Below are 15,855 nucleotides of genomic sequence, written 5' to 3' on the forward strand. Positions count from 1 at the left end.
ATACTTGTTTTACTTGCTGTCGTCCTTGCAGAACTTATGTAAGTTCAAGATATCTATATAAATGACCATTCAATCCATGTGGATTGAATGGTCATTTATATAGATATCAACGTGAAATTGTGAACTCTGTCAGTTTATAATATAACGCGTTAGATTGTAAACTAACAGTGGGTTAGGTTAGGTTAGATTGTAATTTAACTACGTCAGATTATAATCTGACGGAATTCACAATATTACGGTGACATAGACTACAATAACTTATTAAATCAAATGCCTTGCTAATATTTAAATCATTTATACAAAATGGTCTTTGAATTTGATCAATCACGTGCTATCATCGATCAATTATTGAATAAAAATTTCTTTCCCTAGGTATCTCACGTCGAATGCGTCACACAGGACGAGGCCCGAGACTTCGTGGAAGACAGCGCGCAACACGCGTAATACCTCCTACCACTACTCGACAGTGGCACAGTACTAAAATGCTTGTCTTATATTTAATTAGACTGCATTTAGAGTGAGGCGGAATTTTCATACAAATGACGTATTTAAAATATGCAAGTGGCGTCGGAAAACACCGAAAGCCCACAACGCCGCGATAGAGCTGGATCTTTATGTTTATTTTGCACAAATAATTCAAATATAATTAATTTCTAATAAAATTCTTAATACATGGTGCATCCGTGGCCTAGTTAATAGTTGGGACTTACCGAAGTGGTAAATATATTAGCTAGTTCAATAGTGATGTGGCGAAGAGGAAATTCAAATGCATAATTTTGTTAACAACAGATTCATTTCGCAAATACATATCCAAAACCATCTTTAGGCTAATTACGATGACTGAAATTCACTCAATTTCCAATTTGACATGTTCATTGTTATTGAGTAAGACATTTTTAATAAAAACATTTCTTTTTATTTAACGTTTTCATCACTTAAAATACAAATTGGTCATGAATGAGACATGACCAAATTATTGGAATCGTTAGAGCATCAGTTCGTCTTGTTATGACATCCTGGGAGGCGAAATTGACAGACTGAAGTCGATGACGAGGACCATTATGTCAAATTCAATAATTTTTAACCGACTTCAACAAAATGAGGAGGTTCTCAATTCGGTTGGTAAGTTTTTTTGGAGAGCTAATGCCGTTGACTAATGACGTTTCTTGATTCCAATAGATTTCTGATGAGTTCTAATGCTGTGAGCTTTTTAGATATAATTTTTAGTTTATTTTTATTTAAATTTGTATACAGCAGGACATGAATAATGTATCATGTCATACGATGGAGTTCAAGTAATTAAATAAATAAGACGATTGAGCTATTTTTTTACTGTAGTATTTTAATCCTAGTAATAAGATAGAAAAACTAGATTCGGATTAAATTTTTTTATTATTAAGATACACTGATTGCGAATGTATGAAGTTCTGTGAAAAGATGAATGATGTGACAATGTTATAGAACATCACAAATCATTAATATTCTAAATGAGCTGTTATTGTTTTTAAAGTATGAAGTGATGTTGTCAATGATAGTAATTAAAGATTTCCTTACCTGAAGTAAATGTTTATTATAATACGATATTTTGGTCTCAATAGCAATTGTGGTTGAGCAAATAAAAGAATACGTTAAAGAAGTAAGTACTTTTTATTTACAAATTCGTAAGAAGTAACATTATTGATTCCGAAAAAATTCAATATTACATACTAAATACTGGGTTAACTTGATGCAGCTTAATCTAATAAGAATGGCTTTTATTGGCCACATACAATTTTTAACAATCATTCCTCAGGGTAACTTTATTACATGATATGCAAGTATAAAATTAAATTCTCTGTTAAAATTTCTTTTTATTGACTAGTTTATATGCAAGTTTGACTATACATATACACGAAATTTATAATATTGTTTATATTTGTAGTTAAATTTAATGGTGCTCAGTTTTCGTGATTTGAAGTCACGATAGCTGAATAATTTACTATTTTATCACACAGTACTCATAAATTGAAGGCACACTGTCATACAGCATCAAATAGCATCTAGTTTACTATTACTCGAAATATTGAAGTAAATAAGAGTATTCTGTACAACTTACATTTAAATAGATCATTTCGAAACATTAGAATAGAATCGCTCTTGGAAAGCATATGTAATAATAAGGTTTATATTATTCATGCCTACCACAGCCAGCTCGATAGTAGCAAATCATTCCAACTCTCAAACTATAAAATTATCAAAAAACGTGTAGCGATCATCCTCAATAATTAGAAAATCCATCGAAATAGGAAGATGACAAATTACATTGTTAACTTAATTACTGTGCACGCATAACTCAAGTTATTGCAATAGTTTTCACTGTATGATTTTATCCTCATTATTATTCGTACATTATCATTCAGATTTTTTCAGTGCTCATTTATCAATGCTTTTGTCATTCTCACTAACCTTTAATTAGGAATTTAAAGTAAAACTTGCAATAAGCTATCTACAGAACATTTTAAAATGTATTATATCTGGCAAAGTTAGAGCCACAGTGATTCCAGTTTTTTAAGAGAATAGGCCTGCATGCCCTTCATGCAAGTAAACTCATGTCAAGTCATGGTAAATATAATAAAATGGGAGTTGTATCACTAGGGTTCTAAACTCGCCATCTATAGTCGAATAGCGTGCTTCTGAAATTAAAACACCAAAAAATCACTTAATTAAAAATCAAACCCCAAAATGCTTACACCGACTGTACCTGCAAGTTCCAAGTAATGTTGGCACATGCTTATATTATACATATGACACGCATTTGTATATTTCGTCCATTAATCTAACACTCAACACAAAATAAACACAATGTGTCATTACATACACATACAATTCGAAAATCCACACAAAAATACCTTTGAGCAAGTGTATTCGACTATAGACCAAGAAGCCGAAAGAATTGAAGACCAAACCTAACCAATCACATTAATCCCAAACCCTTAATACTAAATTCGTTAGACAAATTATCGTATAAAAGGGACAACACTACATTTATAATTTTGGTATCTTTTTTATGTAGAGCAGTAATACTGATCACATTTAAGTATTTCATAACTGGTAACATTTGAATTTATACATTGGTACTGGCTTTCCTGTCTTTTTAAGATCATGCCAATAAAGATTTAAAGTTTAGAAAAGTACAGTCACTTAAGTCAAACTCTCGTAATAAGATAAAATATGTTATGCTAGACACTAAAAAGGATGCAGTAGTGAGACTTTGCTATAACCTCAAGGGTATCGCGTAGGGCGAGCTCCAATCTCGCTCGAACACTTCCTGCAACTGGCGCCTGATGTCCTGCGTAAAGTTGCCTTCGGTCCTGTGGGTAGGTAAAGATATAGATTGAATTCATCTGTGTTTTTAAAGTTTCATTATAAAACAATTTCAGGTGAAATAGAGAGAGATGGAGGGAGATCGTGCGGAGAGTTGTATCCGCCTCTACAACCGATGTGAACAACGCCTCAACGTGACCACGACCGCTCTGCCAAGAGCGTAACGACTAAGAAGAAGAAGGTGAAACTATCCTAAAGCTGTAGTATCTTTTCCGTCACGCCGGCCCAAAAATCGACTAGATTAATCGATAGCTCTGATGAAAACATACAATCGATAGTTTTTTTTTATTAACGAGGCAGCTCTAGGTCTGAATTTCACCTGATAGAAAGACCTTACTTTCCCTTCTGACAATAGGGTAATTCCAGGATACATGCCCCAGTGGGATAGGTGCCGCGGTTTTAAGTACACTATGTTACAAGCAACTTAGCCTAAAGTTATTGTACGTATAATAGAAAGGGACCTCCCCGTACCACTTTTCGCCTCGCAAACCATCAAAGAGTGCGTTCGTTTAGCCAGTGAGAGCAAAAATCTTCCGCGGCCAGACCTTAGCGAGCGTCGAAATAATATTGGTAAGTATTTTTTAATGGATAATTTTTTGTCAGCTGTAAAATGAAGCAGATTTTTATATAATTTGATAGACTATCTTATAAATTATACGGAATAGATATGTTTAATTCGATTTTAGTGTTATTATATTTTTTATTAAAAACGGCACCTATCCTATGCTAAAAGGATAGTTGCCTAATTTTTTTTGGGTATAGATGCCCTTAGGGCCATGTCCCATGCACCTAGGGGCATCTATCCTAACCTGCTCTTTTCGTCACAGGTAGCAAGTAAGAAGAAAAAAAGAATGTAATACGGCTAACCTTAGGAAAGTAATAAATAGGGTGCCCTTCTGATCGAATTACCTTTTTACCCGACTGCGCTAGAAGGAGTAGTATTATTTTTAATAAAAAATATTAAATTTCATTTTTAATTCATTTAATAACAAACAATCTTAAATAATAATACTTGGCTTGTTTGATTTCAAAATGCATTTGATCCCTAGAATTCAAAAACTGTATTAACGAGTCATCTATCCCTGCATCAGGCATCTATCCTTTGAAGCAATCATACAGTGAGTCTTCTATCCCCCACATTAGGCGTCTATCCCACTTTTTAGAGGTCAATTAAAATGGTATTTACTCAGAATCGGTATAACTTAAACTAAAATAATTATAGTAATATCATAGACGAAAGACCAAAGTTTACAGATACTAAGGTACAATTGGTGGAAAAAACTTACTGACTGAGTTACAGAGCTGTTTCAAAAAGTGGGGCATCTATCCTGGACTTACCCTACTATCGATATTTTCTAGTTCTTATAGTTGATACTATTGATAGAAAATAGATTTTTAGGCGTTTCCACCCCGCTTACAGTAGAAGACAGTGGTGGTTTTGCAATGTTCTCACGATTTAGCAGCGTGACAAACGCGCGTCAGACGCGCTACCGAAATTTTATACTATGTGACAGCTAATACCTCCCTTCACATTACAAAAACGCACCTGTCGCGCTACTAAAGCCCTAATGTGAAAGCGCTCTTATCGCTCGCACTCACCTGTGCGCCTCGTCTTGTAACACCAAAGCAACGCCCGCGGTATCTATGAAGTAGTCTCCCGACCAGTTAGAAGTCCCGATGTAGGCTGTGCGGTCCGTCACCATGTACTTGTTGTGGTTGACCCGAGCGTATGGGATCTTGTCTTGATCCGGGGTAGAGGGGACGCGGAAACGTTTCTGGAGAATTAGTATAGATAGATTAATGTAAAACAACAAGTATACTCGTAGTACGGCTATTGTAAGTAATAACAGGAACCTATAGAAAAGGCAATCCCAATTCTCGTTAAAATGACTCGGCTCCTGTACAGCCAAACAAGATATAGGTTATCAATGAAACTCAATCTAAGAATATTAGACCTATAAAAAAGTATTATTTTGCACGGGTAGTCGGATTCGGATAATAAGTTTAGTATTTAAATAACAAGAATGCTTGCATTTTATCGAATTTGTCGTCTAAAATCGTCGATAAGATTTTATCTATACTATTTAGCTAATATTGTTCTACATAGAAAGTTCGAGATACGGGCTTGACAGACTGAAAAATAAAGAATTTCAATAAATATCAACTTTACTCACCACTTGTATATCCACGCGAGGGTAGACACGATTCAGTGCTAGCAGCGACTTCAGGAAGAACGCCTCAGAAAGGCGCGAGTGGCGCCACCAGCTGATCAGCATCTTGACCTTTACGTTGTGCTCGAGTGCCGCGCGCCGGATCGCGTCGTCTATCTTCGGCCAGAACCTGCAATGAGGGCTATCGTTTTAGCGCTCACCAGTTTGCGCCACTGTAGAGTAAGGTCCTGTCACTTGCTAGTAGCGAAGACAGTGGCACCAACTGGTGAGCGCTAAAGTGGTAGGATGACTATCGCATTTGCACTCATCAAGATGGCGCCACTGTAGAGTAAGGTCCTGTCAATCGCCAGGGGTGCCAACTGTTAAGTATAACAACGATAGCCCTCATTGGAATGCTTTCATTGACTTTATGGCGGGAAAGTGAAGCGTCATGCTTCATTATTTTAGCCACAGGGCGTGCACTTCTGACAATAAATACAAATGAGTACAAACCCGGCGATAAATATTGCACATCGACCTTTAGAAAGAGACAATCGGCTAATTTCGGTTTCGTAGAGCGTTATCACTGTCGCACTTGAACAATGACTGACAATGATGTTGTGTCAAAGTGTAAACAAACTTTATTTTAAATGTGTGCAATTGATTTTGTGAATTAAATTGCTGAAAACTTTTTATAGTCGTAAAAGAAAAGTGGTTCACAATGTGTTAAAGTATTTGTCGAAGAGAAATACTAAGAGTTCGGACAATATTTTCATTAAATAATGTTTTGTCAATCGTATAGGTAGTGTGCGACAGAGATAACGCTCTGCGAGCCGAAATTAACCAATTCTCTTTCCAATGGTCGATGTGCAATATTTATTGCCGAATTTTGTCAGTGTGTGCGTGCGCGCCGCATACGTATTGACGCGCTCACTGACAAAGCGCGCTCGGTGCGTTTCTATGAAGATGACCTACTCATTTGTATTTACTCTGCAATAGGTCTTCCTCGATGATTTCCAGATTAGCCAGTAGTAAAACGGTCACCTTTGACAATTTTGATTAAGACTTTTTTATGTGGTACATGAACCTATAAAAGTCCCGTTCTGTCTCGGATTCTACTAAACTTAGCCCTAAATAACAACGAAGTCGGTAATGTCAATCATAAATAGAGAGGACTAAGATTAAATCATATTGATCGTTGCCGTAGAACTCGTCCTTGAACACTAAAATTAAATGCACAGTGGAAAAGTTATTTTACCTCCACACTTTATCAAACAATTATTATTAGGTCGGTTTTCAATTAACGTCACCAACGATCAGCGACACTCACGCCCGTATTCACAAACATTACTATGAGGTCTCACAGTGCGCGTGGAAGCACAGGGTGACACACGAACCAATCACAGAGCTCTATTCAACGCTGTGCGTTAAGCAAGCATCGTTTGTGAATAGGTACGGGCGGCAGGAACGTTACCTTTACTTGCTATAAGAACTTACTTAATCTTCGGCGAGAACTCCTGTGCCGGCGCGTACTCAGAGCTCTATTCAACGCTGTGCGTTCGATTTGCTGCTTCACTTAAGCAAGCATCGTTTGTGAATAGGTACGGGCGGCAGGAACGTTACCTTTACTTGTTATAAGAACTTACTTAATCTTCGGCGAGAACTCCTGTGCCGGCGCGTATTCCATAACAGAGATGTAGATAAACTCTTCCGCCTCCTCCATGATGCCCACGATCGCGTCATCGTCATTGGTACGACCGGTCGGGCTGAAGGGTGGTGGGGAACTCTGGAAATACAGACGCGGGCTTGAAAACTATGCTCGGAGTTTCCCTACGTACCTAATCTAATTAGAAATACGGAGATACGCAGGAAAACTGAAGAAAACCAAGCCAGCAGAATTGCCAAATTTTAGTTGCAGTATTGTAGAACTAATGGCGACAGAAAGTTCTCGAGTAGCGACCGTGTACTGGAAACAACGATATCACCGTTGAGAATCATCCTCCCACTAGGGGACTAACAGAACAACGCACTTAGCACCTATGTGCGGGCAGCGCAGGATTTTTCGTTGTGGAAATCCTTGGGGAAGCCTTTTGTCACGGTGCTGTGGCTATCGTAAGTTTTCCAGCGTAAGCCTTCACCAAGATGTCGAGAAGCGTGGGACCGACCGCTTGCGACCTGCGATGGACGGATGATCTGATTACGATTGTAGGGAAACAAAGAAAGCAATTCTAATGACGATATCGACAATGTACTATAAACGTTGCATTGCTTTGTGTAAATACTCTTAACTCGTTAAATATGTATTATCATAACGCTAGAAATCAGCATTGCGTGTTCTACTAACTAAACTTAGTTATGATTCTGGAAGTGAATGATGGAAGTCATGCTCGCTGTGTGCCAGGCTTAAGGTCAATTTAACCCGTCATTTGTTTGCGCAGTGAAGTTCAAAACAGTGAATAATATTGACTGAAAATAGACACCTAAGTTAGTAAAGCATTAGTAAATTAATCGAATTCATGGAATAAAGTGTTATTCATAACATTAGTGTAGTTCGTGTAGGATGGTGGAAATGTTTTACAAACTTGATGAAAACAGTTTATTAATGTAATACAATATGTATGTAAGGTAAAATATTTTCCATTGAACCGTTAATCTTTTCAATACTTTTTTGGATTAATCAAATAATGAAATTTATGAAATCATTTATGTACACAAATAACCACATGAATCTGTAGATATTCGTTTTAATATAACATAAATACAGATGCGTTCATGTTCCTAGCGGTAATAAATAATGTATCTCATTCGTAATCGATTCGAGAATAAAATTATTCACTGTACCGAGTCACCTTTTCCTTTTCGTCTATTACTTAGCGACGTAATAGTAATTAAAATACATATTACACTTCGCAGATTAAATACAAGTTCAATAAATGTAAAGTGCTGTAGGTGGCAAAGGTCAAACGCTAGCTAGAGACATGCGAGCCATGTATTTCTATGAGAATATCATAAATGGGCGGGCGGGGTTGTGACTTGTGGCCGTGACCCACGAATGTTGGCTGCTACTTGTTTGTTTTTATCACTTACAAGTGGCCGGACAGATGCGAGACACATGCAACATTAGGACATGTGACTTGCCAGTCCATTGAGACACGTTTTTTTATCCGAATTTAAAAAGGAGACGGTTCTCAATTGTACTAAATCGATCAGATAATATTATACGTCACATGAATTTAGATAGGTCATGTATGTATGATGAATAAAACGTTTCTTCTATCAATCTACAGGTGCACCAGCACTAGATAAATAATTTCATGTACAATAAGTTTTATTAGACACCTATCAGTATGAAGATCTTATAGTGTTGGACCACCAGCGTAAAATTCTATCACAAGCTGATTCATCAAGCTATTCCTTTTTATGGAACCTATTCGACAAGCATTTAAAGGCACGATGAAATGGAAAACTTTAAAAATGGCTCATAACAGCGGTCACTAGTCTAATAACATGTCCTTCGGCGGGCAATTTGGAAGTTTATGGGCTGTCCGCATGCGCTTGATCGCGATTGCGTTATCGCGATATGATCGGCAATACCATAATTTGAAATGAAACGTGGATATATCGTGGCGAAGTGATTTGATGACAATCATTGGTTTTATATTACTCCCGCTTTAATAATGTTCTAGATAGATCGATGTTTACTGACTATTATAAATATTACAAAAGCACGGAATTGATTTCTTATCAAGCAATCTGGTTGATTCAAAGTTTTAATCGTCCAAAACGAAATAAATAAACGAAACTTGAATCAATTATTTAGAATGGTATTATCGTGCCACAATTCAACTTGGATGATGAAGACACCTATGCAATGATATGAAATAGGATGTATTTTCACTTAAGGTTCGGCCAAACCAACGCGATCACACGCGATAAGCCGGCGTGCAGCGATGGCGATCAATGCATTTAAGTCTGGTCGCCATCGCTGCACGCCGGCTGATCGCGTTGGTTTGGCCGAACCTTTACAAAATGCTTGAATGAATAATTTTGAAATAGAGTGTTCACTGAAAAACCAAAACCATTTCGTAACTGTCAACCTTTACAAGTCGCAGCAACATACATCAGCCCAGTATGCATGTAACGCGATTATAGGGACTCCCTATATGCATTTGCTCATTTCTGGATAAAACCAGTGCACAGTGTTCATCTATACAGATTACAGATCACACAAAACCACGCTTAAACTATAAACCTGAATTGAGGTGCGATTGTGTAAGGCAGTGTTTTTCAACCTGTGGGTCGCGACCCCCTGGGGGGTCGTGAAGCCTCTATAGGGTGGTCGCAAGAAGTCGTAAAAACTACCTCAGTAAAAAAAATCTGTAAAGTTTTAAAGATAGATTTATCAGAAATCTAATTATGAAAATGCGTAAATGTTGTATGTATTCGGTCCCTACAACATCTTTGTAACATTATAAAATGCATGAAAAAAAGCGAGCGATCGGGGGGTCGCGAAATATTTTTTCATGCTAGGGGGGTCGTGTCATGAAAAAGGTTGAAAAACACTGGTGTAAGGCAATCGTATTAATTTGATCCTTTCCTAAACGAGGTCAAGAGCAAACCGATTGGAAAAATCAACATTATCCCAATAAACATAGGGCATTAACTGATCTACGAGTGGCCTCGACCTGTCCCCAAACAACCAATTTGAACGATAACAATAAATGTTTCCGTTTACTTTCCACTGTAATCTATCAATTTTTACGGCCTTGTAGGGTGGAATCGTTTGAGGAATGTTTCTTCAGAGGTTAACATAAAATTGATAATGCATGACATTGTTATTAATATTTTTTCTTTAACTTGCTTAATTGAAAAAGTCCAAAGATAGAGCTCAGTATCTTTAATCTTCGTTTCGGTTTGTACTCGCTTGGTCAGAAAAATTAAGGCTGATTAAGTAGTTATGTAGGTAACTAAATTTTAAGTGATTAATCTACACTAATATTATAAAGAGGAAAACTTTGTTTGTTTGTTTGTTTGTTTGTTTCTCAACGCAGCCAAGCAAGAAAAACATTTTCCCACCCGCCGATTCTCGCTCGCTGGTTTTCAAGGCAAGCTAGATAGTGTTTGACCGCAGCTAACACAGCTTTTATACAATTAAGTGAATAAATATTGCATAATTTCAGCCATACCCTGAACCTATTATGACATAATTTTACTGGCAAGTAACTGACGCTATAAGGAATATCTTAAGCCCTGTTTCTAATAAGAGATTGTGCTCATTCTAATCAAGTATGAACTTTTCATTTTAATTCATCCTTAAGAAGAAAATGAGCACACTCAACCTGGAACTTTCAATTCAGAAACTTAGGCTACTTTTATTTTTTTTTAAATTAACTAGATCCGCGAAGAAATAATAAACAATTAAATATCCGTGACAGATCGACCACGCGGTCTAAGCCGCGGGCATTATTTTGTTACGCTTTTGATTGAGTCTATGGTTTTCTAATATGTTTCAAAGTTCGATATGGCGACCCTACTCGTAGGATACATTTGTCGGCGTGATAAGCCCTCCCAGTCATTAGTCGCACGAGTCAACAATTTAGACGTGGACCTTCAGCCAACCCTATCGTAGCTTTGACCTTTGTCTCTAACTTAATTTCACGTAACTACACGTATTTCGTATAAGAACATCCATTACAGACGGCAATGTGTCCTGCCCACTTAATTTAAAGTGCCTGTTAAGGTCATGAAAGTAAATAAACTTGAAATTATCTTTGAATGAATGACTGTAGCAGGTTCTGGAAAGTTTTAAATAAATAAGTCGTAGGAACGAAATTTTCTGTAAAAGTCTACTTAAAAAGCCTTTGGTGCAAGTTATTTTTTTATGCGAAAGGAGGTGAATAAATTTCATAAATACAGTGTGTAAAGTTAGACGCGTGATCGCTTCTAGAGATTGATTCTCACATACAGAATATGACACATTTTCAGGATTGGACCAAAGGTGAAATTATGAAAAACATTTGCTATTAATTTGATAAATTTTGTTTCTGCAGAACATAAACTTTGATTGAAACAGACAAAAGAGTAAATACAGAGTTCCCCCAACACGTGGGTGGTTAATTAATAGTAAGCGGTTATTTTCCAAAACATTTCCATATTAATAAAACTAACTGAAATCCTGACTATACAAGGGTGCTTTTACTTAATCTTTTATACCATTTGTTGACATCGCCATTTATTATGTCACAATAGGATTCAGGTGTAACAGCTAACTGGCTGGGGGACCTTTTGTCCCCCGGCTGAGTCAGCGTTATGCCAAGGCTACCGGGCTTATAAAAGCATTAGTTAGAAAGGCTAGGGTAACGGGCGTTTCACTAGGTATTACGATTTCAAACACAGAAGCTTAGGGCTGTCTAAGAAATTGTCACTTCTCAAGGGTCTTGAGTAGTATACTTCGTAAACAGATTTGATATTGAGCTTTGCTGGACATTCAACTCGTGGTCTGAAAATGTAGCAAGATAAAGTACCTAGCAGTGGGCTGGCCATATCTGTCGAATAACCGATAAAATGTGCAAAGGTAAACGATTTATTGAATTAAAACTACATCCTGGAAAACGTAGGATACACCTCGGTCGTTGGACCAGAAACTCCGAGAAGATAGTACCTATTGGTTGGCGACAGGATAGAATCGTGCTTTGCGGTGCTCCCTGAAGAAGGCTTGGATCCAACAGCAGACTGTCATTTGACTCTTTATCTGGCTTTTTTCGCATTATTTAGTTCTTCTGGGATGCTGACTTGGGTTAAAGAGCTGACATCAAAGTTAATTGGTTAATGATACCAACTACTTAACGAATTCCTATGAATATTGTTGATTGATGTGTTACCCACAACATACCCTAGCCTATCTCTGACCTTTACCAACCCTAACCGTACACGTTCCGGTTTTAACGGCCACTAAACTATTACGGTTTAACGCTCCGCGGGATGCTTCGTTTTACAATCGGTTTAGAGCGCGATGGCGGCGCGATGGCTGCGCTAACGGTAATGGCTGGATGGCTGTAATTAGTTGGATAAGCGCAGACCTGGGTGGATAATATGGGTAATTGGATAGTCAGCGATGTTAGCTTTAATTTGCTGAATAATTATCGTTTCAGTCAAATGACGCCTACTGCTGGATAAAGGCCTTCCCCAAAGATTTTAATAGCGACTGATCCTGCGCTGCCCGCATCCAGGTTCTTCCAGCGACCTTTACCAGATCGTCGGTCCACCTAGAGGGGGGCCTGCCCACGCTATGTCTTCTAGCCCGTGGGCGCCTCTCGAGAACTTTTCTGCCCCAACGGTCATCAGCTCTACGATTATGTATTTACCTAATCATAAATAATTTAAAAGGGGTTAAAAGTATGAAAAATAATTTCTGAAGTTAGGAACGTAAAGATCCTGTTTGTTTGCGGTGAAATGTGAGTAGTTAAATAGTTTAGATTTTACGACCGTGTTTTTATTCGCGGGACGCGCGATAAATTCTTTATAACAGCTTGAAACATATGTATGCGGTAGAAACCGCAATCCAGGGGCGTGTATTTACTATTAATTTATTTTAAAGAAAGGTTCAAGTATTAACATAATGAAGATAACACGATGGAACATAATAACTCAATTGTTAGATAGGTAAAACGAGTCTGACCTTTACGGAATTCGAAATAAAGATACTTTAGTTAAAGAGTAATCGATTCAGCTATCTTCATCCATACATTTTTAGATTATCGACTAAAACCTAATGGGGTATTTTCTCTTATTTGGAAAAATAAATATGCTGCTTAAAACGTGTATTAGTATACAAATATTTACGTGGCAAGTTTCTTTATTCGAAATGTTAAATTCTTTACCTAAAGATTAACGGATAAGGAGTATTGTGTACTGGTGAACACACATTGGGGCAGAAAAGTGAACAATCAGATAAATCTAATAAAACAGCCCACGAGGAAATTGGGTCAGAGTGTTGGGTCATGGTCCACACCGCTGGTATTTAGGGAACCTATACACGGTGGTTTACAGGTCTTTTATTGATTAATTAGACAGGCAACAGCATAGTAAGTTGCACAGTTGTGTATCAACTAAGATACTTATGTTTTTGCGTTGATTTCATACTAAAAAAAGTAATTAAAAAGTCGTGTGTTACCATGCTTTTCTCGTTTGGAAGATCTGTTACGAGAATGCACATAAAGCAGCCAATATGCGATGTCTTATATGACAATCTCTTTTTACAGCAGCGGCGGAAATTTTCAGATTCAGATCAAATGCAGGGCGTACTCATTTTTCATCTAGCAACTTTATCCGTGACCAACTTTTGCTTACAGCATCGATCGTGTTAAATTTTAGGCCCTAGTTTTTAGGTAGGTAGATTTTAGACTTTTCAGGTATTGGTGCCTTTATGGGGTGAATTTTGTTGCCTATCTGCGTGCCTAAGTTCAGCGCAACCCGTACAGTGGTTTGAGCACTTTGAGCTGCGTGTTATTATGTGTTGATATCTCAGTTAAAAATTACACTTTAGAGCATTAGTTCCCAAACTTATTTGAGACGCGCCCCCTTTCGATCATACAAAATAATCCGCGCCCCCCTCCTCCAGTCAAGATTATTTATTGGTCGTATCGAGCAGTCTGGAATACATTCTCTCAGCGGTCGCAGGTTTTTTTTTATACTGAAGTACATAGATGGCCCGCGCCCCCCACTTTGGGAACCAATGCTTTTGTGTGTTTGACAAGAAAAAATATAATAACGAGTCGTTAAGCGGCCGAAAGTTCTGCAAGGATTAACTGTTACTACACTTACCGTGATGAACGCGCCGAACGAGTCGCTCATGTTGATGGGGTGTTCCATATTGATATCTGTGGCCAGCTCCTCCGGCCACTCGTCGGGCACCACTGCGTCCGGCGCTCCTAACGTCCAGTACACCTAGAAAAACAAATCTATATCTATAAAAGCGAAAGGTCACTGATTGTTCAATGTTAAGCACGAAGAGTCTGCACTATGCCCATGCGGCGAGGGAGTCGAAGAGAGCCGCGATCACGCACTTTGGGAATGTAACCTCTATGACGAAGCTCGACAGAAAATGCTGGATGCGATACGGAGAGCCGATCAAGGACCTATTTATCACCAGGAGCTCACGAGTAGTCGCAGTAACTGGATCGCGCTGCGCGAGTTCGCGCACTCCTGGCACACAATCAGGCGAAATTATGAGAAGAAGTGATGAAATTTATCAACGATAGCAGCCCGACGCGAAGTACCGTATTTGTGGTGTCAAGCCCCAGAAGGGGGAGAATTGACTATGAGAAGGGACATGGATCAGAGAAATTTGTAGGGAGTCAAACAAAGCGCCCGGGGAAAAGAGCCCAGAGCAAGTACCCGCGCGCTCTCCCGAGATTCGGTTCGTACGCCGTGAGGCAGGAAGAACCATGGGTGGTGGTGGGTTATGTTCAATGTTAAGCTTCATTTATGTTCATATATTGAGTTACCGATAGATGGCGCTGTCTGTAGGTGAATCGCGGTAAGTTTTAGACGGCCCGTACATAATTATACTAGGTTCGGAATAACTGGAATCTTGGTTTTATTCAAGTTACAACCTATGGGCTTTTTGGGACTTGTACATGGTCCTTCGGTATTGCCGGTTAAGGGCGATATTCTGAAGTAGTTCCTAGTGCACTGTCCATTGCGGCGTCGAAGAGGTTGCGGATTGTTGCCTATGATGCTTGGCGGTTGTTGGAGCAGCACAAGGTGGCTGCGAGCTGTTTTGGCGTACTACGTCAGAGTCGAGGAGGGAACCTCCTCTGACGTCATCGTCGGCTGCAGGGGGGAGCACCCCCGCGGACATTGACTAACTCACTCATCACGAAATCTCAGAAACTACAAGTGCTAGTTGTCTCAAATTTTGCATGGGGGTTCCTTTTAGAACGTAGGTGCTCACTAAGACAGGATTTTGCAAAATTCAATCCCTAAGGGAGTAAAACGGGATCCACGCGTACGAAGTCGCGGGCGGCCGCTAGTTCAGCATAAAGTTCATTGTTATTGTGGCAAGTTATTATGACAGTTTATCAAGGGTGACTTTTTCCAGTTTCTTATAAAGTTTCAGTCCTGAAATGCTATTACCTAACAAAGGGCAAGTCCCGAGTTGATATGAGGACACTAAAAAATTCCACTTTCTTCACCCAGGTGGTATTACCCAGATGAAGTGGAATATGCCATAAAACGAACGTTTGAAATTCATTAAATTTAATGTAAACGTGTCGGTTACACAGTTTTTGAAGGCGTAGGGTGAAGTTCCATTTACTTACATGAAGAAACACGTAATGAA

General features: G+C 38.4%; 2 protein-coding genes across 3 annotated transcripts in view; one reads left to right on the forward strand and one right to left on the reverse strand.

The window, feature by feature from the left end:
- The window catches only part of LOC135076294 (structural maintenance of chromosomes protein 3), a 29,163-nt gene extending 27,527 nt beyond the window's left edge, over positions 1-1,636 (forward strand). Inside the window, exon 24 of the mRNA XM_063970778.1 lies at positions 373-1,636. Within this exon, the coding sequence (XP_063826848.1) occupies positions 373-444 (72 nt within the window). The 3' untranslated portion in view covers positions 445-1,636. The remainder of the gene's footprint in view (positions 1-372) is intronic.
- The window catches only part of LOC135076295 (5'-3' exonuclease PLD3-like), a 35,924-nt gene continuing 21,697 nt past the window's right edge, over positions 1,629-15,855 (reverse strand). For both annotated transcript variants that reach the window (XM_063970779.1, XM_063970780.1), the window contains exons 8-12: positions 14,337-14,459; positions 7,160-7,299; positions 5,538-5,703; positions 4,963-5,138; positions 1,629-3,350 (exon numbers count right to left, since the gene is read on the reverse strand). In XM_063970779.1, the coding sequence (XP_063826849.1) occupies positions 3,254-3,350; positions 4,963-5,138; positions 5,538-5,703; positions 7,160-7,299; positions 14,337-14,459 (702 nt within the window). In that variant the 3' untranslated portion in view covers positions 1,629-3,253. The remainder of the gene's footprint in view (positions 3,351-4,962; positions 5,139-5,537; positions 5,704-7,159; positions 7,300-14,336; positions 14,460-15,855) is intronic.

This window comes from Ostrinia nubilalis, chromosome 11 (genome assembly GCF_963855985.1).
Source record: "Ostrinia nubilalis chromosome 11, ilOstNubi1.1, whole genome shotgun sequence".
NCBI lineage: Eukaryota > Metazoa > Arthropoda > Insecta > Lepidoptera > Crambidae > Ostrinia > Ostrinia nubilalis.